Source organism: Xiphophorus hellerii, chromosome 11, assembly GCF_003331165.1.
Source record: "Xiphophorus hellerii strain 12219 chromosome 11, Xiphophorus_hellerii-4.1, whole genome shotgun sequence".
In the NCBI taxonomy this organism is placed as follows: Eukaryota; Metazoa; Chordata; class Actinopteri; order Cyprinodontiformes; family Poeciliidae; genus Xiphophorus; species Xiphophorus hellerii.
The window spans coordinates 24,640,141-24,666,321 of record NC_045682.1 but is presented as its reverse complement, the minus strand read 5'-3'; the positions used below and the strand labels follow the sequence as shown (position 1 = coordinate 24,666,321).

General features: G+C 37.3%; 4 protein-coding genes across 7 annotated transcripts; 1 reads left to right on the top strand and 3 right to left on the bottom strand.

Moving 5' to 3' along the window:
• Positions 1–1,375: 1,375 nt before the first annotated feature.
• On the top strand, positions 1,376–6,414 carry LOC116728986 (pinopsin-like). The gene is made up of 5 exons (XM_032577356.1): positions 1,376–2,017; positions 3,368–3,536; positions 4,290–4,461; positions 4,570–4,794; positions 5,995–6,414. Exons 1-5 carry the CDS (start codon positions 1,678–1,680, stop codon positions 6,163–6,165), a joined length of 1,077 nt encoding a protein of 358 aa, XP_032433247.1. The 5' UTR covers positions 1,376–1,677; the 3' UTR covers positions 6,166–6,414.
• Positions 6,360–17,485, bottom strand: tpst1l (tyrosylprotein sulfotransferase 1, like). Of its 3 annotated transcripts, none has more exons than XM_032577358.1 (6): positions 17,223–17,485; positions 12,466–13,151; positions 11,097–11,255; positions 10,604–10,857; positions 7,658–7,859; positions 6,360–6,801 (listed from the first exon to the last, which is right to left on the bottom strand). In XM_032577358.1, the coding sequence occupies exons 2-6, from the start codon at positions 12,859–12,861 to the stop codon at positions 6,763–6,765; spliced, it is 1,050 nt and encodes a 349-aa protein (XP_032433249.1). In that variant the 5' UTR covers positions 12,862–13,151; positions 17,223–17,485; the 3' UTR covers positions 6,360–6,762. The 3 variants fall into 3 exon arrangements, with proteins under 3 accessions (XP_032433249.1, XP_032433248.1, XP_032433250.1); XM_032577357.1 differs by lacking the exon at positions 17,223–17,485 and adding an exon at positions 15,615–15,899; XM_032577359.1 differs by lacking the exon at positions 17,223–17,485 and adding an exon at positions 13,316–14,968.
• A 256-nt stretch (positions 17,486–17,741) lies between these two features.
• Positions 17,742–21,779, bottom strand: crcp (calcitonin gene-related peptide-receptor component protein). The gene is made up of 6 exons (XM_032577361.1): positions 21,696–21,779; positions 20,564–20,600; positions 20,370–20,468; positions 20,193–20,287; positions 20,025–20,082; positions 17,742–19,129 (listed from the first exon to the last, which is right to left on the bottom strand). The coding sequence occupies exons 1-6, from the start codon at positions 21,701–21,703 to the stop codon at positions 18,998–19,000; spliced, it is 429 nt and encodes a 142-aa protein (XP_032433252.1). The 5' UTR covers positions 21,704–21,779; the 3' UTR covers positions 17,742–18,997.
• An 890-nt stretch (positions 21,780–22,669) lies between these two features.
• On the bottom strand, positions 22,670–26,009 carry LOC116728982 (protein FAM111A-like). Of its 2 annotated transcripts, XM_032577351.1 has the most exons (4): positions 25,910–26,009; positions 25,388–25,443; positions 25,001–25,051; positions 22,670–24,838 (listed from the first exon to the last, which is right to left on the bottom strand). In XM_032577351.1, exons 3-4 carry the CDS (start codon positions 25,037–25,039, stop codon positions 23,003–23,005), a joined length of 1,875 nt encoding a protein of 624 aa, XP_032433242.1. In that variant the 5' UTR covers positions 25,040–25,051; positions 25,388–25,443; positions 25,910–26,009; the 3' UTR covers positions 22,670–23,002. The 2 variants fall into 2 exon arrangements, with proteins under 2 accessions (XP_032433242.1, XP_032433243.1); XM_032577352.1 differs by lacking the exon at positions 25,388–25,443 and having other exon boundaries at positions 25,910–26,004.
• Between the last annotated feature and the right edge of the window lie 172 nt (positions 26,010–26,181).

The window sequence follows — 26,181 nt, the reverse complement described above, 5'->3', positions numbered from 1 at the left end:
ATATTTTGAATAGTAAGATGGTGACCTGCATGCTATGTGTCTTCAGTCAGAGGCTTCTTCAAATTCACTGTAATACAGACTGCTGCAAGAGATCCTTCCTGCCAACAGCCATCACTGTCTACAATAACTCTTTGAAGAATTTGAATACGAGTCACAACATTTAATTTCCCTTTGGGATCAATAAAATATTATTGAATTTGAATATCCAAGAACTGTTCTGGCATAACTGGAGTGCAGGAGTTTAGAAAAACCTAATGTCAGTGTGAAGGAAACCCTAATCCTATACTTCACTTGTTTTACTATCAGCGGATGACCACCAGATAATAAAATAGTAAATTGTCAATTGTGCCCTAAATAAATTATCTATGCCATAAAAAAGAAAAACACAAACCCTGTTTTCTTAGATGTAGCCACCAACTTCAATTTATTCTGTAAGTTAATAACCTCCAAAAAAAATAAGAAAACATATGTTAAATCTTTTATGACCAATGAAATACACAAAATCCAGCATGTGTATGGAATATTGCCCCATGGTTAATATTAAATTTCCAAAAGGTGCAGAGCTCCAAAATGAGATGTTCATCACCTTCATTAATTACTTCAGATGCTATTATTACGCTGAAAGCCATTAGGGGATAATCCATTTTTAAAGAAAATGAGCTCGAGTGGAGTTAACCACACTGAAATGCTTCACATTTTTGAATTAGACAAATATTTTTTGATCAATCCTCAAGTAAAGAAAAAAATAATTGAGCCACATTTCTATAGTATTTTTTCATTTTAATATGACATATAAATTCTCTTTTTTTTCCATCACCATGGCTGCAGTGTGGTTGCATAAATATTTTGTTATTCTGGCTGATAAAGCAACATTACTGTAGTTTCCTCACTAGCTCTGTTCCTTTGGACTTGTACCTGTAAAAAGCATCTCTTATTTGCATGTCCAGTCCATTCTTCCTTTTTCCTGTGGATGGCTCTATGTGGGAAAACATAGAGCCATCCACCATGAAGGTGTCCCGTTTACTGCTTCCTGGACCATGGTTGGCTTTCACATAATGACTTAGATAATGTGTATTAGATTTTAGGTGCATTGAAATACATTTTCTACTGTCAGAAGAAAAGGAAAACATGCACACACAGCTAAATTCAGGGAACTTTAAGTATTTATTTAATCTACTCCAGTTAGTGAAGAGTTTCATGAGACAAAAGCGCAGTGTGATCATTTAATAGTTAAATGCCTCAGCATCTTGGCTCATGGGTGTGAGCATTCTTGGCCTGCCCTCCGAGTCAGCCAAAACTTGCATAATGGAGGAGTTGGCTCATTTATTGAGGTCTCCAATCTGCTGTGCAATATTGCATCAAGAACAATTAAAAACATGTTTTTGATAAGGAAAGAGCTACTATTTTTCCTCATTCCCTTTCTCGTTCATAGAGATGATTTTACCACACATTTATATAAATGTTAGATTGGATTAATTGAATAAGTGCCTATTAAAAGTGGGACAGTAAGGACTGGCAGCAGCTCTAAAGTTTTGTCCCTCCCTTCATCCACTCATCCAGGTCATTTTTCAGCTCAGCGTGTTTTATGCTATGGCTGAATATAACACCATTACATCTTAATTTTCTTTAGGGAATACAGTTTATTTTGCTGTTTAAGTCTTTTTTGGTTAAAGTGCAATGATGATCCACACTCAGCAGAACAGTAACCTCAGCGGCGGGCAGCAGAACCCGCCCGGGTCAGACTCCTCTCTCAGCCGGGCGGCTCACACCTCGGTTGCCGTTGCCCTCGGGTTCATCCTGGTCCTGGGCATCTTCGGCAACTTTCTGTTGCTCCTGGTTTTCTCTCGCTACCCTGGGCTGCGGACTCCAGCCAACCTGCTCCTGGTCAACATCAGCATCAGCGACATGCTGGTCTGCCTCTTCGGGACTCCGCTCAGCTTCGCGGCCAGCGTGCGCGGCAGGTGGCTGACCGGGTCCTGCGGGTGCCGGTGGTACGGCTTCTCCAACGCGCTCTTCGGTAACTGGAAGTTTTTATATCCTGTGTGATCATACAACCATGACATGCACAATTAACTATTTTTTGGAAACGTCCTAAACTGCAAAAACACAAAATCTTATCAATATTTTTGGTCTAGTTACTTTTGCAAATATCTTAGTACACTTTTAGCAGGACAAAACTAACTTTAAAGTGACACTTCAGCTAGAAATTTTAAGTCAATTGTTCATTAATATGGATTAAAAAGTGCTTCTGTTCCATAGGTAGATTACGTCACTTATAATTAGTTGCTCTTATCAATATTAAGGAATTATTGAGTCCTATATTTTGCTGAAAAATACTTGTAAATTAGTTTCAAGTGTACTGAGATATATGCACTAGAAAAATACTTAAGATTTTTTTTTTTTTGCAGTGAATGGTCAATTGACCGTTCACTGCAAAAACACAAAACCTTACCAAGTAATTTTGTTCTGCAGTTCCTAGTGCAAATATCTTACTACACTTGAAATAAGACAAAACAATAAGTTAAGTTTTGCATAACTGCCAAGTGGAAGTGAAAGAATATAAGGGTTTTTAATATTTCTTTTACAAATGTAAAAATGAAAAGTTTGGAATGTTTCCTTGTTTTTTGTTTACTCCTAAATCTAATGGGGAATATTTGACAAGATTTAAAAGTAATGTTTAAATGTTTCTCCATCCAATCTGAACTTCAGCTGTTTTGGAAAAATAGGTAAAAAAAAAAAAAAATCTATTTCTAAAATCTATTGTGGTTTCTAAATAAATATGAACTTGTTTTCTTTGCGTTATTTGAAAGCACTTAATCTTTTTCGTTACTCTGACCATTTCTCATTTTCAAGCAAAAATTAAATAAATAGTTAACTTTTGCTTGGAATTTCAGAGACATGTTGTCAATAGTTCATACAACAAAAGAACAATGTTCATTTTACTCAAACATATCAAAAGTAAAATCAGAGAAACTGGTCAATTTTAAGTGGTCTCTTAATTTTTCCAGATCTCTACATTAAGTTTATTAAGTTGCCATGTTAAACAAACATAAAAAAGTAAGTTGGACAAATTTAATTTGACTACATGTAACAAATTAAGTTATTTTCCAAGTTAGTGTATGAAAAAAGAGTACATTTTTTTATATCATACTGAAAATGGTTGGATAAACGTTAGCCTATTTATTGAGATATCCAAGAGCAACATGGTGAACCATTTGTTCACCATGTTTAAAGTGCAATATTTTTCATACAAATTACTATTTTTGATGAAAATGTAGAAGAGTAGTCAAATTTCCCAACTTCTTATTATTGTGTGGCTTTGTTCTCATATTGCTATGGATTTCTCCACTGTGTGTCTGCCTGCCAGGAGTCGTTTCTCTGGTGTCTCTCTCTCTGCTGTCGTTTGAGCGGTACGCCATGCTGCTCAGCGGCTCCCAGCTCAACTCCTCACATTATCGCAGAGCCAGACTCTCCGTAGCGTTTTCCTGGCTCTACTCACTGGCCTGGACTTTACCGCCACTGCTGGGCTGGAGCAGGTCTGTATTATCGCTGTATTTAACCCAGCAGTTCTCACGTTACACCACATGTGTCAAACTCAAGGCCCGTGGGCCAAATCTGGCCCACCATAGCTTTTTATGTGGCCCTAAGATTCTAGACTAAACACTAAGTGAGCTTAAATATTATGTTATCAATCAAATCGATGCAGTTTTTATCTGTTTACTGCCAAATTATACCAATCAGTCCCTCCAGTTTTTTGAGAATTATCATGGAAATTAATGCAAAATCAGCAAATCCCCACACTTTTTTGCACTAGTAATTGTCATTTTATTGCAGATTTTTCTCAAAACTTGTCAAAAACTTTCTTACTTGTACTAAACAGCTTTAACTGATGTCAGCTACAGTCCACAATATATACAGCTAGTAACGAAAAGCTGCATTTATCATCATAAATAAGCGCAAATATTTCCAAGTTAGTTCCACAAACATTTTTATTTTATTGCAAAAAAAATCCCAGAAAGAATCTGTTTTGTTTATTTATTTTGAATATTATTTTATTAAAAGTTTATTAGAATTTAAAGTTTATGTGTACTTGCACTATTATGCCATTATCATTTAAAATGGTATCAAAACAACAATATTATGGTTTATCGCAATATTTATCACCCAGCAAAATTTGTAATTGCGACAGGCAGATTATGTTTGATTAAACTAAATACAAATCAAAAAACTGTCTAATGGACTTTCAGATTGGTGATTATCTGGTTCCTAACATACCCGTCTCTTAGCAGTTACGGGCCGGAGGGTCCTGGCACCGTCTGCTCCGTCCAGTGGCGGCGCCGCTCCGTCACGGCCCGTTCCTACATCATCTGCTTGTTCGTCTTCTGCCTCCTCCTGCCTCTGCTGCTCATGTTCTTCTGCTACGGCCGGATCTTGCTGGCGGTCCGAGGCGTGACGAGACAGGTCTGCTTAGAACTTGACCTTTAACCTCTGTGTTAAAGGTCAAGTTCTGGTGAATTGAAGGAATCGACCTTTCCTTCAATTCACCAGCGGTGGTTTGTGTGTCACCAGGCGGCTGGTAACAGCAAGTCGCAGGCCGAGGGTCGGATCCTCCTGATGGTGGTCGCCATGGTGACAGGTTACCTGCTGTGCTGGACTCCATACGCCGTTATGGCGATGCTTGCCTCGTTCGGACGGCCAGGAGCGGTGCCGCCTGCAGCTGCTTTGATTCCCGCCCTGCTGGCGAAGACCAGCACCGTTCTCAATCCGGTCATATGTGGGCTGCTCAACAACCAGGTAAGAGAGCACAAGTGTGTTTGTTGTAATCATCTGTTGGGTGCTTTGTATGGAGCAAAATTGGGGCCATAAACTTTGTACAAAAGAAAAAAAAAAAAAAAAAAAGAAATTGTAGCTGAACAAAAAGATTTGAAAGTGAAAAAAAAAAGATTTGAAACAAAAAAAATTTTATAAAAAAAGATTTGAAACTGAAAATAAAGATGTGAAACTAAAAGATTATTTTGAAACTGAAAAAAGTTTGAAATGGAAAAAAAAAGATTTAAAAGAGAAAAAATAAGATTTCAAATTTAAAAAACATTGAAACTGAAAAAATATTTAAAACTGAAAAAATAAGATTTGAAACTGAAAAATTACTTTGAAATTCAGAGTCTGAAACTGAAAAAAATATTTGAAGCTGAAATGTCTTGAAACCGAAGAAAAAAGTCTGAACTGAAAAAATTGTTCGAAACTGCTTTTGAGATTCAAGATCTTTATTTTTTTAAGTTTCAGATTATTTTTCTTTTGAACTAACGTTATGGCCCCAATTTAGCTCCATACATTTGGCTATAAATCTTCATGCTGGAAGGAAACTGGAACTTTGGTTTTGGTATACCCACAGTATAATGCTGCCACTTCCATGTTTCACAGTGGAAATTGTGTTTAGGTGCTCTTCTCTGTTTTTAGCTACATTAATGTTTCCATCAACTCTGGCAGCATCAACTCAGCATGATGCTGCCATCACCATAGTTTACAGTAGAGAGGGGTGAGGTGTAGAGTTAATTTTAAACACAACATTTTACATGAGGGGCACATGGTTCAGTTTTGATCGTGAGTAAACCAACATACTAAACAGAGGTCTTAGAGGAAATAATATTTAAATACTTTTATTTTGGTTCAAGAGTTTCTTATTGCAGTTCAAAAGGAGAATCTCTATTGGAAATCTGTTCTTTATCAGACAAATGATTGAACAGTGCTCTGTTATACTCAAAGTTTTGGATTTTGTTTTATAACCCAACCCTGACACCATATTTTCTCCTGAATTATATTTCAAACATTTTGTAATCCAAAAAGCTCAGATGTGTGCCGTGAAATAAGTGTCATTTAAATCTTACTAAACCCAATCATTGTTCACGTTTTGAAATGTTTTTTTCATACGATGTAAATTGTCTTGTACCATCTTTACTGTCTGTACAGTTTCTCCCCTCATTGTGCTTCTCTCAGTTCTCCAGATGTTTCCTCGACATGATCAGCTGCAGTTCAGAGGATTCTTCAGCCGACGTATCGAGCAGCAGAAGCATCTGGACTCAGAATATGCCAACAGAAGAGCCAAACACGGACCCTGCTTTGCTCCCATCCACAGACCATAATGTTCAGCTACCTGTGCAGGTCTAAATGGCTCACAGTGAAACTTAACAGCACCAAGAAGCTATTTCTGTTGAGCTTTCTGCCACTCATTTTTCTTAATCTAGAAGTCAGAGGTGCTGTGTTGTTAAAGCACCACAAGAGGGCGCTATGGACAGAAGAAATAAGTATAATGCTGTGTAGAAAGATGATTGTCTTGTAATAAACCATCAAAAAATGCCTGATGACCATTCAACCAAAATAATTTATTAAGAAAATAAAAGTACATTTTGAAAAATATATACAGTCATTATGCTTGACAACCACTGACTGAGCGCTTAGTGAGATATTGGTCTGAATACGCATTCACATTGCGATGAACTTGGGAGAAAAGTTGAAACACTGTCAGGTAGAATGTGATGGGATGTGTCAAGAATCTGTGGAAAACAGTTCACTGTGAAGAGCTGACATTTAAAACGCAAATTAATCCGGTAGACCACCAATCTTCACACTTGGAAACTGTAAACAAGTCTCGAGAAGAATTCAATGTAATCGCAGCGCCGCAGTTCTCCATGTGAGGCGAGATAACAGCTGGAATAAAAGTCTGTGTTCCAGGTGCGTCTGTAAGGCGGCAGAGAGCTGCCATCTTTAACTGGGATGAGGAGAGTCTGCTGCCGTTTTCTCTCTCTGAGGGAAGAACAGAAACATTTCTCACTCACGTGAAAAGAAATTTAAAGAAAAAAACGAGAGAACATGCGGTTGTCAGAGTCTTGTTGCTTCTTCAACAGCAGAAATTTAATTCATTTTAGAGAAGATTATCCTCAAAGCTGGTTTTGACCAAAGAAGATTGAGGAAGTAATGTTTTAATTATGTGATTACATGTAGATTTATTTCTGAGTCTAGACACATAGTAGACAAAGTTGTCTCATTATAGTAACCAAATCTGAAAAGAACTGTTTATTTTCCAAATAATATGACAGTAAATGTAAAAGATCTAAACTCAACATTAGCTCTATAAATTGTCCCAGAATTTATTGCAATAAACAATAATATTGAGACCACTTTCAAATAATATACTGGCAAGTTTTATAATATAAATCATTTAAGTTCACCCTCTCAAAGATTCAAAGATCAATAAACGTTAAACTCTAATGAATATTTAACGCTGGAACTGGAAGACATTTTACATGTTGAAAATAAATGAGTAAAACAACAGAAACAACAAATAAAATCACGTTTCATAAATCATGCAAATGGAAATTATTGAGCTCACTTTAATTTATCTTGCGATAAATTGATTTATTGCTTACTGTAACAGGTCTATTTACAACGTTTCAAAAGAATGACCAGCAACCACATATGAGTACAAATAAAAAACACAAATAGAAAAAAGGTCTACTTTTAAAAAGAAACAAACCAACAATCCTTTGAAGTCAGGGCTACTAAAAGTGTTGAAATTTATAAAGAAATTTTAAAGTCACAATTATTTATGGAAAGAAAATAACATATTTAAGGATAAAAACAAAATCCTCCTGTCTCTTACCTGCAAGTGGTTAAAAGGAGACGTGATGGGATCTGCTTTTGTGTAATCAGGAGGGTTGGCGTGCGGATTGTAGCCCAGGCGAGCGAGCATCGGGGCGATTTCAGCCATGTCATCAATCACATTGCTGGGAATGTTTCCCACCCACTTAGAGAGGGCCTCCGTGTTCACTGGCTTCACCACCTGGTCTGTGGAGCGTTCAACCCTGTTCACACACACGCACGCACACACACACAGGTCAGGTTGGATTTGGCCATCAGCTTATGGATCTGACAGGGCAAAGGTGAAACTAACCAGGTAAGTAGAGAAAACTGAATACACTTTTTAACAGGGTCTGCAAACATAAAAAAGTTCAAACCAAACAAGAAGTAAAAGAAAAAATGGTAAACCCTTTCAAGAGTAAAAATCCATAGTTGGCCCAAAAAAAAAAAAAAAAAAAAAAAACACGTTAGATAAACAACAAAAAAAAAAAAGAGAACAGCTTTCTTCACACACTCAGGTCAGGTGGTATTTGGCCATCAGGTGCATTTACTTGAAAGGCAAAATAAACCAGATAAAGAGAAAAAAAACTGGACACGCTTTTTAACGTCTGCAAATCTTATTTTTTAAAGATTTGTAAAGTCAAAGTAGCAACTCAAATCAAACAGGAAGTAAAAAAACAAACAATAGTTAGCTCAAAAAAATTACCCGTGTTAAAAGAACAAAAAAGAAAGTTGACAAGGAATAAATAAAATTAAAGTAATAAAACCCATAAATGAAATGGAATTTCACTTTCTATGTCACTTCAATTTAATGGGTGCATAAATTGATGCACACATCAAAAATAAGAGCAGAAAACAGGTTTATTTTGCAACATCTTTGTGAAAGGTTATGAAACATCTGTGTGAGTAAATGTTGCATAAGTAATGAAAAATAAGAGAGCTAATTCCCCCTGAATGTGGCCTAATTCCTTTAAATAACAGATTTGGTTTTAGCATGGTACGGCGACCAGATTCCCACCAAATCCCCTGAACGGCTGCCCGGCAGAAAGATGCTCCGCTTGAATGACAACAAGTGAACAAAGCAGCACAAATGAAGTCTGCTAGGAGAGGTCGCCAAGCTGAGCTTGACCCTGAGAGGTTAGGCTGCTTTAGAAGAAAACTCTGGCAACACGGCGGCTCAAGTTGGATACAAATCTCCCTCCCAACCTCAGCTGCATTTTAATTCAAAACAATTCTCTAAAACCAAACCCACATAAATATATAATAGACATGCTTGAACATTTTTTACAACCTAAATATTGTAACATAATGCCTAAGCATGAAACCTCAGTGGTTATTGGTTACTGATGGGTCATCATTCTGCACCAAAATCAATCACTCTACAAATAGATAGCAGCTGACACAATATGCACCAGTGATGCTTGTAATGTGTTATTACAGTAATTTATCAAACCCAAGGTGCAAAAGAAAGGGTCATTTTTTGTGGCAAAACTAAGCTTGGTCCAAACTGGGTCATGACACATGGAACCGTAATTCCAAACAAAGCCACAAAAGATAAGCTGAACAGAAAAGAATTGAGGTATTACAGAATAAAAGCTCAATCTGATTAAAATATGGTGGTGCGCGATCCTAATAGCTTTGCATAAACAAATGACTGCAAACCTCAAAGAGACAGAAGCTTTGTTCCAGACATGTGATGGTGAAGATACTTCCACAAAGATGTGAGAGACCGATGAGGTTACATGGAAAACAGTTTATAACAGAAACTACAACTAAAGGAAGTTACTGAGTTGTGTTCCGAGTTATTCACACACATCTGATAATAAAACCTAAGCTCCAGAAGTGCTTTTTAAAAACTTTTTAATATATAAACCTTTGCTTTTTTTAAAGTAAGTAGCACGTAACGCACTGTTACACAACAAAAGATGGTTGCTATCATGTAAAATTTTATAATATTGGTCACATAAATGTATGTTTTAGCTCTTACAAAATTAATAATTTATCGTATTTAAGTTTATAATTTGTTAAATGAAATCTGCACTTGCTTAAATCTTGTGTTTCTTGTGAAAGTGAAATGTATTTGCAACTTCTTGCAAGAATAATAAAAAACAGCAAAATCCAGTTATTCTGAGGAGACTCCAATGAACTGCTTAGACTGACATGTGTGGGAATTTAAATTATAAAGAAAAGATGAGTTTCTGTGCTTTATCAAAAATAAAAACTAAAGTCAAGATAAATGTGTAATGTGGGTTACCTTAGTAAAAATCACATTCAGTTCAGGAGTTTTGAATCATTTATTTTGAAATGTAAAATGACAACAGATTTGCTGGAAAAAAGAAAAATATATTAAACCAGGTTGAAGTTGTTAATCCCAGAAAGCAGAAATGTCCCACAGCTGCATGAAGGAGAGGAAACAGCTGCCTTATTTTAATTTGGTACTTCAAAATTTGTACACTGTGGGAAAAGTACTCCATGAAAATGTGAGTATAAACAATCCTGTTTCTTCTCCTCAGCCCTACAGCCAGCTGTTTATCTTGACTTTCCTTGTTACAGAAAATGAAAGACCTGTTGTCTTCAAAATGCGGCTACACTTGTTCTTTTTAAACATGTCTGAGTCTTACTGAGTCACTAATTAGCAACTCTTATTTTTAGATTTTTCTCCACAAGTTTAAACTTTTATGGCCATTTCACACGTCTACACACAACTTCTCACAAGAAGACCATCAATGATGCACAAACAGCTTCTGGGCTGTTTTTTAAAACTTTTTTAAGTTGAGGTTTGGCAATATCTGCCTCTGAAATTTTCGCTTGAGTGCCCACACCAGAAGTGAAGCACTTTTTATGCAAAACTACATTTCAAGACTATTTAATTCACGAAAGAATATGGTTCTAAGTGAAATATTTGACAGAACATACTTGCATGATGAGACATGTCAGAGTTTGTTGCATTAACGTGTCAAATACTCACTTGGACAGCGAAACGCCACCAGCCTTCCCAATCAGCTCTTCGTGATGCAGCACCGAGGAGTCCCACTGCAGCTCCAGGAAATGAAGCAAGTCCCTCATTTGCTGCTCTGGGTGGAGAACCAGCTGCTCGTATCGGACAGGTAAACATCGTGTTTCCCCCACCGCCTGGCACTGGCTGAACATGGCCTCCACTGCACTGCTCCACTTGGTCAGACAGTCTCTGTAGCTGCTCAGGTCGAACCCCGAGATGGTCACCTGAGACAAGCAGTCAATAAAAAAAGAATAATAAAAAAAATGTTCACTAAAGATTCTGCTTTGCTGTGAGAAAACATGGCTAACGTTGTTTCACTCTCCCACTCTAACCACTAACAGAGAGTGCAGCATCAGCACAAATTTGTGATGTGCCAGCTTGGAAATATGAGCCTGCAAAATAGAAGCCATAGAAGAAGTTTCCCAGCCCCGGTGAAAATAAACAAGGAAGAAAACAAGCTTACCTTGCGAGATATCATGGAGTGGACAGTTGCCCGTCCGTCTCTCAACATGAGGACAAACTTGGCTTTGGGGAAGATGCGCGCCAAATAAGACAGGGACTTCAACGCGAATGGGTCCTTGTTGCAAAGACGAGCTGCAGGCTCCCCATGGCCGACTATCACCTGGAGCGCACACACACAACACAATTCAATACAGCCATGAGATTTAACTACAACCCTACAATAAAGTAGCTATATTCAAACTAACCTAACCCAAATATCAGCACTGTATAAATACCTCCACAATCTTTTGCAAAACTATTTTCTCCTACAGTTGGAGGAAATGAAATCTGTAAAACTCTTGTAAAACTTGAGATTATAGAGTAGTTTCATGTTCCAGCAGGGCAATGATCCTAACCACAGCCTGAGCTACAGCAGAACCAATTAACTTAGACCATTAAATGTGTTAGAAAGGTTCTAATAAAGTCCAGAATTAAAATAAATTTTGGAATCTGTGGAAATACTACAAACATATGTCCAAACATACTTTCCGCACAGCCTGACTGAGTTTCTGCAACTTTGCAAAGTTGTGCAAAGCTGACAGAGACGGAGAGATTTTGCAACGTCAGACTGAAGCTGGGCTGAACACTAAGGCATGGTACGGTTCTGAGATTTAAAGAGCCAGTACTACGTGTTTTACAGGCACATTATGTCATTTTATAGTATAATCAAGTAACTATGCTACATTTAGCTGTTCTAACAAAGCTGTATATATCATATATGACTTGAAAGAAAACGCCTTGATATTGGCCCTGTCTCTTTAAAAACTCCTGCTCTTTCTGAAACTCTGCTTTCAGGAAGGCAACACAACATGGCTCCTCTATTAACTCTTTGACAACATTTTTACCAGTGTTGCACTGACAAGTAGCTCCTATAATGAGCTCAGCAGAGGCGAAGTTCCACCAGATGTTTGCCAATTGCTGATGGTTAGTCTGAAGGAGCTGAGTGGGGGAGTCGGAAACTTGGAAGCTCGGAAACTGCAGTTCCCAGAAGGAGCTGCAACTTGAAGGTGGAGCTAAGACCAACCAGGCGTTTTGCACAGCTGAATGGTTGCCATGGAGATTAAAGGATTTCTTAAACATGCATGAAAGAATCAAGTCAATACTCCAGGTATGCTTTAGATAAGGGGATGACATTAGAACATACTGTAACATTGAAAAAAAGTTGATTTTACATGATACTGCCCCCTTTATAAAAGCCACATTTTCACATAATTAAAAAAAGTCTACAACTCTTTCAACACATTGATGTTGTGCTGAGGTAATCTTGTAATCCAATATGTTTACAGACACAAGGGTGTTTGAGGCTCTCTCGTTTGAGACGAAACGCTCACCTCCAACAGAAAGGCTCGCACCGCTGCGTCCAACACCTGGTCAGTGACGCCGGCCTCGTCCAAGCGTATCCTCTCCCTGACGGAGCGACTCCAGGTAGCCCTCATAGCTAGGAGGCGAGGGATCACCCTGGTCTCCTCTCCGCACCGAACGGCGCTGTGCGCGTCCAGCATCACGCGCATCAGCGTGGTGCCGCTCCGAGGAAAACCCCCGATGAAGATGAGGGGTGTGTCTTCCGGGAAGTGCGGCAGACTCTGATTGCCCGAGGCCATGTTGAGCTCCATCCAGTGGTAGCGGTGGCTTTTCCGAGGGCAGTCTATAGTGTTCATGCCCAGGTAGAGCAGGGAGGCGGAGCAGAGGAGCACGCAGCCCAGCAGCATGTTGGTTCTGCCTCGCATGGCTGTTGGGGGTTTCTTTTGGAAATCAGGAGCACATAAAATAAAACTTGGGTGGTGTAGATGGATTCTGATGTGAGAGAATCCACGTCTTAAAATTTAACCGGAGTCATTTAGACATAATTAGATCAACAGAGAAGAGTCCAACAGAGATGAGTGGAAGTGAAGCTGAAGAAGCTGAAGGCTGGGATTCTTCCTCAATCCTCCACAGCCGTCATGGCACGTTCTCCGACTGCAGGGCCCAAACCTGCCGCCGACCACAGTTAGCCACGTCGCCTAGCCATGACTCCAACCTAAAACACACACAGAGACAGATTTTACACTATGAGTTGGAATAGTTTTATCAAGACTTTACCTCACACCCTTCTGAGTAATCCAGCAGTTTTTAATTATGCAATTTACAATTCTAATAAAGAGCTCTAAAACATAGCCAAAGCATGAGTAAGTTATTACCCACTTGCAGGGAGTCGTGGAAACCGTTGTTTTGGCAGAAATACTGGAACACTGTTTCTGAGGGGCTGAAATGAAGCTAGGATTTTTGTTTTCTTAAAGCTGCTATTTTGCTGCTTCTGGCTGTCGAGCCATATCAAAGTTCACTGCGGCAGGCCACAACACATCCGAAGCTACCAATTACAAATCTGTCATGTTTTCCTTCTCACTGACAAATTCTGTCAAACTCAAACACTCAGTAATGCCAGTTTTAGATCAGGTTACTACTTACAGAGTAAGACATCCTGCAACTTCTCCATTTCATTTCTGCAATGTGCACGGAATATTTCTTGATGTAATCTACATCCCCCTACTAGCATGGAAAACAATTTACTAAAGCAAGTCAAGAGTTAGTTTTTCTGCCATCTTTTTCAGACGGAAAGTGGTGAGATTCTAACATCTGGATGCCACGTGGAGCTAAACGTCCCTGTGCTGCCTAAAAAAAAAATCTCTGGCCATCAGATCAAAAACAGAAAACATCTGGATGAGGCTAGAGGTGAGGCCTTATGAGCCCTTGGAGTTTTTAATGTTTTTTTTTACTTTTATTCAACATGCAACTAACATGGATTTGCTAGGCAAGTTTTAAATCATTTTTCCTTACTGAATTTCACTTCAATCAATCATTTTCTGTCCTATAAAATACTTTAAATAAAAATGTATTAAATTCTAAACAATTTAACTACAGATGCTATTATACACAAGTTGCTTGCAGATAATTGCTCTTCAGAAATTTAACTTAAAGCTAAATAAAGGCCACAAAGCTACACCCCATGGGAGTAACACAATAGGAAAAGAATTTCTGTAAAGTGCAATGACTGTGAGCAAGTACAATGTGTACAAACAGGCTTTTAAAAAGCCACAAAGTCATCTGATCACTAAATACCAACAAACAAGACCAGTTAACCAAACAGTGATGACTTGGGATCACAGGTTGCAAACAGGTAATGGTGTAAGTGGTGGGTGGTAAACAATTTTAAGAAAACAGGAACTAAGAACTAGTGGTAGAAGAGCCGACTTCCTGGAAATGTTCAGATGGGCAAACAACCCTTTAAATTTCCTTTTATTGGTATAACCTAAAGGCTAAGAACATAAATATATGTTTTAATCATAGGAGTCTGTACAACTGCAGAGTGCAGCAAGATTAGATCTGCAGCTTGACAGATGCATATTTAAAGAAATAAATTTGGGTTTTTTGTCAGAGCAAAGGTATGCTTTAAATGAAGACATGTACTGAGCATAGTAAGACTAAAAAATCCCCTGTGTTTAATTTTTTTTAATTTGCTTCCATAGATGCTTATATAGTTTATTAAAGCATTTGTATTTTATTTTATTGTGTGTGCAACAGTACTATTTATCAGAATTTGTTCAAGAAAATAAACCAATCCATATAAAGACCATGCTGTTATTATAAAAACAGTTTATTTCTTCCTCAATTGATCCTGTCATATACACATCTTAATAAACAAAGGAATCCCAAGGCGTTTTGAAAAGTGTGGAAAATTATATGATCAGATTAGTTTTTTCCATAATTGGGTAAATATGGAGAACTAAAATGAAGTATGGAAAAATATCCCAATGTCTCTCAATGTCAACGTGATAAATACAGGGATCTGTAATCAATCCCTACCATCCATCTAATATCATATGTTCCTACCTTGTTAATTCTTTCGTCATTATCGTTTCCTTCAATCCCATAGACTAAAATAGTCATTTTCCTTCCTTTCTACATTCTTTCCTTACAACACTTCTTCTTTCCCACACTCTGCTCTGCTTCCTTCTTTTCATCAAACACCCACTTACAACAATCTTTGTTTTCCCATCAGAATCCTATTTTCTCTATTCCTTTTTTTCAATCGGTTTCTTGCATCCTTCCAATCAATTTTCCTTCCTTCCCGTCAGTCTGGTGTTTGCAGGTTCCGTATTTAAATTCAGACGACTATAGAAACATCTGCTGCTGAGACATGAAGGACTTTTGTTTTAAAAACAGATGCTGACAGTAAGATATGTCAATAGCGACTTGAAGAAGCGTCCAAGTTTTAAATGAAACGATCCCCGGAACCCGAAGCCCCAGGCCCAGCAGCTACACACATCTGGCCTGGTTAAAAATCCCCCTTGACTGCGTCTCTAAAAAATTCAGCAAAGAGCCAGGTGAAAGACCTGCCTGCAAACCCACCTCTCTCTGCGCCATTTACCCTCTACTTGCTGTGAACAAACTCATTCTGTCTGAAGCCAACGGCGGTTTAAAATTAATAAACATGTCAACTCACCAACGTCCGTGAAACTGCCGAAAATTCGAAGAGAAAACCGACAAGGACCTTGATCTAAAAAAAAAAAAACAAAAAAAAACGCCCGATACACACGGCGGTCCTCACGAGAATTTCCCCGTTTTTCCGCTCCACGTCACAGCAGCGATATTGACAACATGTTGGCATTAAATGAGAGAACAACTCGACGTTTCGCTGCTTATCCCGGCGGAACTTTTATAGAGAAGTCGAGAAGCCTTTTGCCGTTGAAAAGGGGAAAAAAAGACACACCGTCGACACGAGCAATACGAAGCAGAGAGAACTCGCCTCTGATTGGGTAGCTGCAAAAGCTGGGTTGTAACACTGTCTGTGATTGGTGGAAGCGTTAAAGGATTATTACGCCTCTTTGACAGCTCAATTTTTTTTCTACCACTGGAGACTAAAATTACTTTACCACATCGATTGGTTTGCTTTCAGCGAAAGCCCACCGGGGAAATTTAATCACAGTGAGGGATTTACTGGAGGTTAAAGCCGCCACGTTTAATTTAACCATCTTTTCATTAGCAACAGATATTTGGTTTGCTCTTAAGTTACATCTTCTTGAAGAATTAAAGCCCTGTAAAGAAGGCCAAGTGTTACCAAAACATTTAAGCAACGTTGTGAAAACACAATAAATAAGACATCAAATAAGCACTTCTTAGATAAATAATGAGGCACAAATAACTGAAAAAGTGTTTCACATAAAATAATAAAATAATGGCCTTTTTTAGTAACACTGGATGACAATAACCATGCATCATAATATTTACAGACATACAACTTGTGGTAGACCTATGCTGTCAAAAAGACAAAATGGCTGGACCCAGCCAGGAGAACATTAAGTCAATAACACATTACTGCTGCTTTATGTTAATGCACTGAGACTGAGTATGAAATAGTTTTATACTACTGGGATTACATGAGCTGCAGCCAATCTATTAACCGTGTGCATCCCAGTCTGTAAACTCTGAACAGTGTTGCCACTGCTGTGGTGCTGTTTCCTGCCTTCATTTTGACCTAAATCCAAAGAAATGAAGGGTTTTGCAACTCAAGGTTGTATCAATACATGTCTGAGTTCTTCTGAGTCACCACAACAACCACAAAATGCTGTGAAGAAAACAGGAAATCGTATTAAATGTCACATTTCATAAAACAAAAACTAAACGAAAAACAAAAGATACTTAGATAAACTCTGAAATGTGTTGTGATTTCTGGACAATATAAGTTTCACCAACTTCATATTTCTCAAAAACATACAATAAACAATGCCTTGTAAAAGCATACATTTTATTCATAAATATTAATGTATATTACTGGGAAGTACACTGAACTGGTATAATATATGTCAAAAGCTAAAAAGAAATGCTTTACACCAAACCATGCTTATGTTATAATAGTCCAGTCAAAGTTTACCCAGTCTGACATAATTGCAGCAACTCATTTGTGCTTCTCTTAACATAAAATAATAAAATCTAGTGAAGCGACGAACTGAACAAGGAGCACAAATAACTGCAAGGCACTAGAAACAGCAGCCTTTGGTGAAATATTTTTCTCTCTTTTTCTCAAGTGGAGCTCTGGTTCTCTGCCACTGACCTTTCTGAAGCGTTGTCTCCATATTTCCGTATTTTTGTCTTCTTATTTGTGTCCCGTGGAATGTTGAAAGGTTTAAGCGGGCTTAATGAGGTCAAATCAGGCTAAACCCTTGGTTTCAAGTGGCAAACACGACTAACTTCTTTTCCTCTGCGCTTCCTTGTACTGCTCAGAGCAGTACATTTAAATGAAATGAATAGAAGAAACAGGATGCCTGAATGGTGAGAGACTCGGTTCTTATCAGTTTTGAACGAAACCTAAAACCTAAAAGAACTACGATAAGAATACTCTTGTGATATCAAATTTCAACATGTTGAAATTTGAAAACCTTAATTCCCATCTTAAGAACCACTTGTTTTTTTGCCTTCGCATAAACAAGTTTTATAAAAAGAAATGTAGCTGAAGCATATTTATTAGTTTTTATTTTAGTTTATGACTTTCTGTTTACCAAGGGTAGAAATGTGGCATAAAAGGTCATTGTTATTAAACAGAAAAGAGAACTGTTTCAGAAGCACAATAAGATAAATTATCAAACTGTTTAATATGACAAAGGTTGGAAGAGGACTCAACCACACCTTGCCACCATGAACAGTGAGCACAATGGTAAAGGAAGTAAAACAATAAATGTACAAAGTTCATCATTAGAGAGCTGCAGCCTTTTTTTCAATGTGGGTTAATTATACTGCAAAATAACATAAATTTATAGCAACACTTTCAGCACACCTTTATAGTTTAGTTTCTTTCACAAAAAGATCAAAATTCACATTTGTCATTTGAAAAATGTAATTTCTTTATTAGTATTTTAGGTTTAATGAGCCAAAAACAAAACAAATAATCTTTAAGTTTTCTAAAGAGCTGTTTTAGGAATTTCAAAATTGTTAGGTGCTTCAACTGTTTTCAAGGTTTGGTTCTACAGACAGGCTGATCAAATTATCACAACCAGACGAAACATCTTAGTCTAAGGCGAAGCTATAAAAATAAGGCAATCATGCAGTCATTAGCTGAAAAGTTTGAAGAGCAATTTTCTTGCTGAAATAAGGAAAACGCATTTGTTACTAAGAAGGAGAGGTTGAAGTTGAGTTAAGAGATTTTGTTGAGATGCAATGACAAATAAAAAATCTTCTGTCTTACATGTGAAGTTTACAGTTTCTCTAGCTTTACACAAAGACGTTTTCTATTTTAAGTTGTAGACTCATGTCCTCTGCTTTTCTTCTTCTTCTTTGGCATGAGTCTACTCTTTACTGTGCGTTTGTATGTCAACTCTTTAAGGAGCTGAGTAAGAACAGGAAACTGACGTGATATGCAAACAGGAAGGCAAGAAACAGAAACCTTCACACTTCCAACCCGAACATCTTTCCTCTGCTGCAAGGAAACAGCAGCAAAACACAAACTATCCTAAGACTGAAGCATGAAAGGAAAGTAAGAGATACAATAAGGTTCCATCTCCCATCAATATAAACAAAATAAAATTAATATTGTGCTTTTGGATTGGAACAAAATTATTTAATATATGTTTATGGCTGCAAGTTACATAAATGTTATTTGACACATAAAACTCAAGATCTCCTCCTCTTTTGAAAGCACTTCTCTGTGCAATATTGACATATTTTAAAGAGATTAATCTCTTCTGTGTGAAACTGTTTTCATTGTCAATATTAGCTGAATAAACAGGATTAACAACTCAGCTTTTAACTGCAGACTTGTAGTCTCTGTGCATCCTGTCTTTGTGTAACCAGTTCTTCACATGGAAGTCACCGTGTCACGACTGTTCTCCGCCTTCATCCATCTCCACATCGGCGGCCTGCAGCTACGTTTTTCTCCTCCGGGTCACCTGGGAGGACGTCTGCCACGTTCTGGATGAGCTCCTCGATCTGCTCCTCCGACAGCCGCTCTTCACTTTCCTCCACCATCTCAACACAAGACAGTGAAGGCCACATTTAGTCATGCCTTTTATGACACCTTACAGTTTTGAGGGATTTTAACTTTCAACGGAAAACCAATTTGTAGACCCAAAATTGTGTAAAAATGTTTTTAAAAAATAATGGCAAAAAATGAAGAAAATGAAGCATGGATAGAAGGAAACAGGAAGAATAAGGAGTAGATCACAAGAAAGCAATGAAGTCCAGAAACATGAGAAAAAGGAAGGACATCCAGAATAGGGGAAGGACAGAAAGAATGAGCTCAAGAACATGGGGATGAAAGGAGAAAAAGAAAGAAGAACACAAGGAAGGACATAACAAAACATATAGTCATGGAAGTAGGGAGCTAGAAGAAAAATTGGGGGGAAAAACAGGAAAAGTATGAGGAAGCAGAAGGACAAAAGGAAGCATACTAGGGAGAAAAGGCACAAAAAGAAAGAATATAAGTACACAATATTTAGACACCATAAGGAAACTCTGTAAATACAAATATTCCCCCCATATTCATATTTTCCTGTTCCATAATTTTCCACCTGTTCAGCAGCCTGAAACAAGACTTCAAATGTTTTTGATTTCAAACTGAAGACAAAAATCAAGCTGTTAGGAAGTATTTCCAGTTTCCATGATTTATGCAAGTCCATAAACTGGCTAATGAATCATCTTGCTATGTCCTGGCATTACCTGGCAACAGCCACTGTGATTTGAAAAGTACTTCTAATTATTTCTAGTTCTGAAATTATTATGTTTTGTGAAGAGCAGAGTCTCAAAGAGTTTTGGTGTCAAACACCAGCAGCAGATTTGGCAGCCACCATGTAAATGCGTCAGTAATATTAAATTAAGTAAAGCTATTACACAGATATTAATGATGATGGTGAAAAAGACTTACAAGCTGAATTTCCACTGCGGTCTGCGGTCGGTGGTTTAGCAGCTGTAGTTTTTCTGCCCTGGTGAAAGGAAACACATCAGATTCAAATTTAAAGAGCCAGCAAGCATCTAATCAACTCTACAGAATCTGGGTGCAGAAATTTCAGGGCTTCAGTCAAAGCTTACTGACTTTGTGAGCTTGTGATGCGTCATGGTGCCGAGGAACTCCTTGACGATCTCAGGACTTTGTCTGCTGCACGGCGTCTTCGACAGGTACTTCAGAGTCTGATGGAAAAGACCGAGGACGCTACTGCCATGCTATTTATGAATAAACATGACAGAAAAGAAAAAAGAGGTGTGTGCCTACCTCATACATGATAGTATTGAGGTTCTGCTGCCCAACACTGTGTTTGCTCTTCCCGGCATCTCTCCTTTGCTCCTTGAGGTCTGTGAGGAGTTTGAACACCTAGAAAACATGAAGGAAAACAGAAAATCCACTTATAAACCAATATGATGCTTTAGCAACAACAAAGTTGTGTTAGGAGAGACTTGCTGCCTCACCTCGTAGTTGCTGAGCATGGCAGCATTTGCATTTTTCCTGAAAAGACACAAAAACGCAACGGTTCATTTATTTTATGCTTCAAGTTTTTCTGACTAAATGCACAAGTTTTGTTAATTTATTTAAATTACTTTAGCTGCTTAGAATCGCTTTGTCTTGATTTTTAATGACATAAGTCGTTTGAAATTTCATAAAGAACAGAAACATAGAGAAGAGTCAGGTTCTGTTTTAGATGTTGCTTTCATGTAACTTTTCATGTAATTTCCAGAACTAGGATTATTTTTTTACTTCCTGGACAAAGCCACAGAAGAAGTTACTGTTATCACTAAACGCTCTTTGTTTTACATATATAAATGGTACTAATGGATCAGATATTGTTTTTAGCTGATTTTTTCTCTGACCAAAGCAGCTAACACAGCTGTTACAGCCATTTTCTCTGTGACCTGTTTTCCATAGAAAGCACTTCTGGCTTTTTCTCTATTATCGCCTTAAGCCTTTTAAATAAATTACTTAAGACATATTTAACTGAACTTCCTTAGATAAATAACATTTTACCATTCAACATTAAACCAACTAAATCTGAATCGAATATATTAAAATGTGAATCATGTGATCTGAATTTGTGTATGTGATTGGACCGTACTAGAATCAATTGGATTAATTGATCCAAATTGATATAAAACCCAACTGGACTCTGTATAACGGATATCAATTAGCTTGCATTGGGGTGACATTATTTTACATAATTTGGTGCTGACCTTTACTTAAAACACATGTAATTAGTAAAATATGCGATTTCATCAGTGAGAATACGTTTATTATAAGTGGCCATTTGTTTTATCTTAAAATTAGCTTTAATTAGAGTAAATTTAGTTTAGTGTTAAAATTCAACTCTAAATCCGCTAGCAAAAAGCCAAATATCTGACAACACGAACCCAAAATGACTCAAACAAACCAGTAATTTAAAACCAGCGCAATTAGCATTAAAATCGTGTTAAATGTTTTCTTGAGGTTGGATTTAACCGGAAACCAAAACGTACTTTCCTAAACTGTTAGTTTGTAAGATCAGTAACATATAATTGCAACTCAAATTGCTACGTAGACCAAATAAATTAAAATAATAGACAAACTTACACTTCCATTTCGCCTGCTGCTTTGGTCCGTTATTAAAGAGTCCGTAGGAAACCGAAGAATTGCTCAAACGTTCCACTGACTTAAAACTACGTGTTTGGTTTGTGCTGCCCCCTTCTGTCTGTAATTTTTACTCCTAAATGGACCCATAGAAACACCCTGCATCAAAATTAATACCTTTATACATGTATTAAATGTATAAACTTAATATATTAAATTTATTAGATTTAATGTAATAAATGACCTTTGGTTAAAAAAGAAAAAGCCTCCAACTCAAATTAATTTCAGCTGTCTACTGAAAATATTCAGTACGGTTCAGTACACTATATTCAATCCTGCCATAAAGATAGATTTAAAATGAAATACTTACAATTCCATCCTAGTTAAAACAATTAAAATATTGATAAAAACTAAAATTTTAGTCTTGAGATAAAATTGATATTTAAGTTCCAAAAAGCATTGACTAATGGGGTCCGAATACAAATCTAGGGCACACTTTTAAGGCTTTATATATATTTTTTTTATTTGAAAACATTTTTTCTCCAGCTTCTTAGTATTACTCAGTCACATAAAAATGCAAAAAAATACTATGAAGTTTGTGATTGTAAGATGACAAGATGTGAACATTTTCAAGGCATGTGAATAGATTTACAAAGCAAAGCACCTTAAGTGTCTTTACACAGAAAAATTATCTAAATATAAAGTTTGCAATTTCTGCTAAGCGTACAAAGACATAATTTCACAACACACATTTATCTACATGAAATGTCCCATAAAGCTTTATGTCAACATTTAAAAAAGAAAAAATAATATATAAAATAAATTGTTTTCATACTAAATAATGAGACATGTAGATATATAATCAGACTCTTTCCAAAAATAAAGTCTAAGAAAAAAAAGAAGACAAAGATCAAAACAGAGATACATTATTGCTCATTGTAAATTGTAGGGAATGATGAATGCAAGTATATCAAATGTCAACAGTCAAAGAAATACAATTTTATTAACCAATAAGTCCCCAAATGAGACGCAGTATTAAAAGCGGTATAAAATAGAAGAACATACAGTGAAACATACAGTTTTATTTTATTCTCACATTGTATTCTTGTTCATTTTAAATGAAATGAGTGAATATAATTTTTGGTCCATTTTCACATTTACCTTCAAAAAAACTAAATCCAGATGTGTTATCTACAAAAAGCATGTGTACATGATTTTAAGTTGATTAATAATAAAATAAAAAAAATTAGAAAAAAGGATCCCTAAATAAAACCGTAAGAAATTTTTGTCAGCACTTTACAATGGCATATTTAGGAAATCTCCATCAGGACATGCTCGTGTTTTTGACTGAAGAACTTCAAAAATTTGTTTATAGCCATGTCATTCAAATTACCAACAGTAAGCAAATTGTTGACTGTATTTTTAAACTCTATGAGATTTTCTTTTTCAACCAGATTCTTTACGCCTTGCATAACGATTTCGTGCTGAGCGTAACCGAAAGCCAAGTATTCCTTTAACACATCAAACTTCTCTCTCACTACCATCTGGATAATGAGGCGCTCCATAATGGCTAGCAAAGGATGAGCGAACTCTATCACACTTTTGGTTTCACCGTTGGCAGAACGGTAGATGTACCCCCCTGAATGCATCGCCACAACATTGCAGTGCTTATCAAAAACAGGAGAACCAGAGGAGGCATAATAAAAGCAGGATTCGTAAGTAAGAAAAGTTTTTCGGTCAACAGATGTTGCTACACCCTCAAAGAAAGAGCGAGTAACGAATTGAACTGGGCCCTGATTCTCCCTGTAGTGTCTTTCAACAACCTGAAGGCGATTTTGTGAGGGGACAATCAGACATGGATCGATTTTCTTCACTCCTCCCTCTGGATGCCCAATGATGCAAATTCCACCATCTTTGGGAGGAAAGCCAATATGCTCTAACAGACCAGGAGGGAGTCTCTGGTGAGCACCAAGCTTTAACAAAGCCCAGTCACCACCGGGCACATCAGGCTTCAACTCAAAGCAAACAAGCTCCAACACATCCAGTGCTCCTTCAGTCTGATCCACACTTTCATAAGAGAAGTGTACAGAGACTTTCTCGTTGAACTGGGACCTCTGTTCATCATAAATATCTTTAACAACATGGCCATTAGTGAAGGCGTAGTTACCAAACAGGAGGAACCCACTTCCGTTTGGATGGCCATTTATTCTCACCTGACCTGCTGAATCACTGAGACGCATCAGCCTTTTCATGGTCCTCACCTCACTGCACATCTGAGTACTCTGACCAAAGTCCACACGGAACAGATTCTGGAAATGAGACAGCGTAGGAACCAGAGTTTTTATGCCTTTCACAAATTCCTCAAACTGGAAACATAACTGGTTCTGCGTCCTTTTTGAATTGGGTATTTCCAGCACTAAATTTCTTGGTGTCATTTCCTGATTGGGCTCCAGTTTCTGTTTTACTGTGATGTTATTCTCTGCCTCAAACTGACCCTGGCCTTCATTTGACATCAGATATGCTTCATCAAGGCTACCAGGCAAACTCGGTGGTGGATCTGACTTGTCTAGCAAAATAATCTGGAATGTTTCATCATTGAGCTCATCAACAGGGTTAGAGAGCTCCGTTTTTACTGAAGTGCTTTTATTAGAAAGCACAAAGTTCTTCTTAAATATGGAGCTGTGAAGACGTCCATCTCGTTTCAGAGCCGCCTTCACTCGTTCTCCTTTGTAAGCATAAACAGAAATTTCTTGGAATGCTCGCAGAGCTGAGTTTTTCATGATTCTAACTATATTTTTACCTCCCTTTGTCAACACATGGAACATTACAAGGTTAGAAGGAGGTTTGTTCCTGCAGAGAGAAACATAGGCACCAATCGGTTTCTTTGGCCGCTCTACAGCTTTTACATATTTCACAGTCAGACGGTCTCCTTTTTTAATTAATGTGCAAGGCAAGTGTAGACTGATGGCTTTTCCATCCCTTATAATAACAAGTTCTTTCTCTTTGTTCTTCTCTGCCGTTTTCGCAAATTTGGGGCTGTTCTTCAGCGATTCCTCTACAGTCCCAGCTTTATTGCAGGTCATGTTGTTGAAATCTTTCTCATTCCATCTCCACAAAAACGAATGAGTCGGATGCAGCTCTTGGTCCTATCAGAAGAAAAATTTTATATAAACTTCATTACAGTCTAATACCAAACTGTTTTCCACATTCAAACCATCTGCACAAAACTGCACTATGTTATTGTTAACTTATCTTTTAAATATTATAATGGAAAATAAATTGCATCAAATCTTTAAAGCATTGCATACAGTACGCAGCAGAGGAGTTTCATCATTCTGGTTGGCCATGTTTTTTTCTCTCTGGAAAACAGAAAACAATAATAAAGTTAGTCCTTCAGGTTTAATTGTCATTGATTGCAGTGTTCAAAATTACATCACACGTACATTAAAGATTATAACTAAACAGATTTAGTTTCCATTGTCTTAAAGTTAAGGATAATCTGACCAAAAAGATGTCAGATTTTTTGTGTGCAACGTCCCCAGTTGTTCTCTGCCCTAGTAATTTTAAAATAAACAGGATAAATTAAGTTCAGCTTTGAGTAAAAACGTTTACTCAAAGCTGTTGCTATCTTAAAAATGAGCACAAGTACAAGTATCTGGTCACAATATGAAGAAATCATGGATTAAACATTTAACCTTGTCAAGAACGAGTATGCTGGTGGAACCTGGTGAGGCTGTAGTGTGTCTTTCCCCTGTTAAGCGACAAAAGAAAGTATATTTTTTTATTCTAATAAAAAATCAATATAGGGCACTGAAGACTATACATACTTTCATTATTAGAAAGTGTGGAAAACACACCTCGAAACTGAATAACAAAAGTTAGCTAATTTAAAAGCTGAGGAAAATAACATCCCGTTACCTCGTTTTAATAATCTAATATTTAGGTTTTAAAATAAACTTAGCAACAAACTCAAACTCCAGGCATCAAGGGCCAGGGTCCTGCAACCTTTCTGCTTCAGCAGACCTGGCTCCAATATTAGCTCATTAGCAGAGCCCTGTAGAGCTTGACAGCATGCTAGTGACGCAGTTTTATTTAATCGAAGTGTTGATAGTACAAGGGACACATCTAAAAGTTGCAGGACTCTGCCTGTCGATTAATGGATTTTGAAACCACTGCTTTATATAATATGTGATCGATGAAAAACGAGCCAAGCTTACCTTAAATTATTGATTCAAAACAAGAAACAATTCAAATGACGGCAGTTTTCGCGCGCTTGTTTCTTCTTCTTCTTCTTCTTCTTCTTCTTCCCTTCCAAACAGGAATGAGGGAACTACTGCCCCCAGCTGGTGCAGTGAGCATACTTCACACTTTTTTACAGTTTTGGTTAAGGAACTCGAACTACGTTTATCTTCTATTTCCAAGAGTACGATCAAAAAAGCTGTAAACATATATGAATGTTGTATACCTCTGAATATTTTTCATTTGTTAT

What these genes read in the sequence shown, in the direction of transcription:
- crcp (XM_032577361.1), bottom strand. An exon ending in TCAATACTATCATGTATGAG is followed by an intron (nt 20,288 to 20,369) that starts GTAGGCACACAC and finishes CTTTTCCATCAG; the next exon opens with ACTCTGAAGTACCTGTCGAA. An exon ending in CCGCAGTGGAAATTCAGCTT is followed by an intron (nt 19,130 to 20,024) that starts GTAAGTCTTTTT and finishes TCTTGTGTTGAG; the next exon opens with ATGGTGGAGGAAAGTGAAGA.
- LOC116728986 (XM_032577356.1), top strand. Translation starts at nt 1,678, where the DNA reads ATGATGATCCACACTCAGCAGAACAGTAACCTCAGCGGCGGGCAGCAG. An exon ending in CCACTGCTGGGCTGGAGCAG is followed by an intron (nt 3,537 to 4,289) that starts GTCTGTATTATC and finishes GTCTCTTAGCAG; the next exon opens with TTACGGGCCGGAGGGTCCTG. An exon ending in TCCGAGGCGTGACGAGACAG is followed by an intron (nt 4,462 to 4,569) that starts GTCTGCTTAGAA and finishes GTGTGTCACCAG; the next exon opens with GCGGCTGGTAACAGCAAGTC.
- tpst1l (XM_032577358.1), bottom strand. Translation starts at nt 12,861, where the DNA reads ATGCGAGGCAGAACCAACATGCTGCTGGGCTGCGTGCTCCTCTGCTCC. An exon ending in TGCGAGCCTTTCTGTTGGAG is followed by an intron (nt 11,256 to 12,465) that starts GTGAGCGTTTCG and finishes TGTGCGCTCCAG; the next exon opens with GTGATAGTCGGCCATGGGGA. An exon ending in CTCCTTTTAACCACTTGCAG is followed by an intron (nt 6,802 to 7,657) that starts GTAAGAGACAGG and finishes TTCTTCCCTCAG; the next exon opens with AGAGAGAAAACGGCAGCAGA.
- LOC116728982 (XM_032577351.1), bottom strand. Translation starts at nt 25,039, where the DNA reads ATGGCCAACCAGAATGATGAAACTCCTCTGCTGCGTACT. An exon ending in AAACTCCTCTGCTGCGTACT is followed by an intron (nt 24,839 to 25,000) that starts GTATGCAATGCT and finishes TTCTTCTGATAG; the next exon opens with GACCAAGAGCTGCATCCGAC.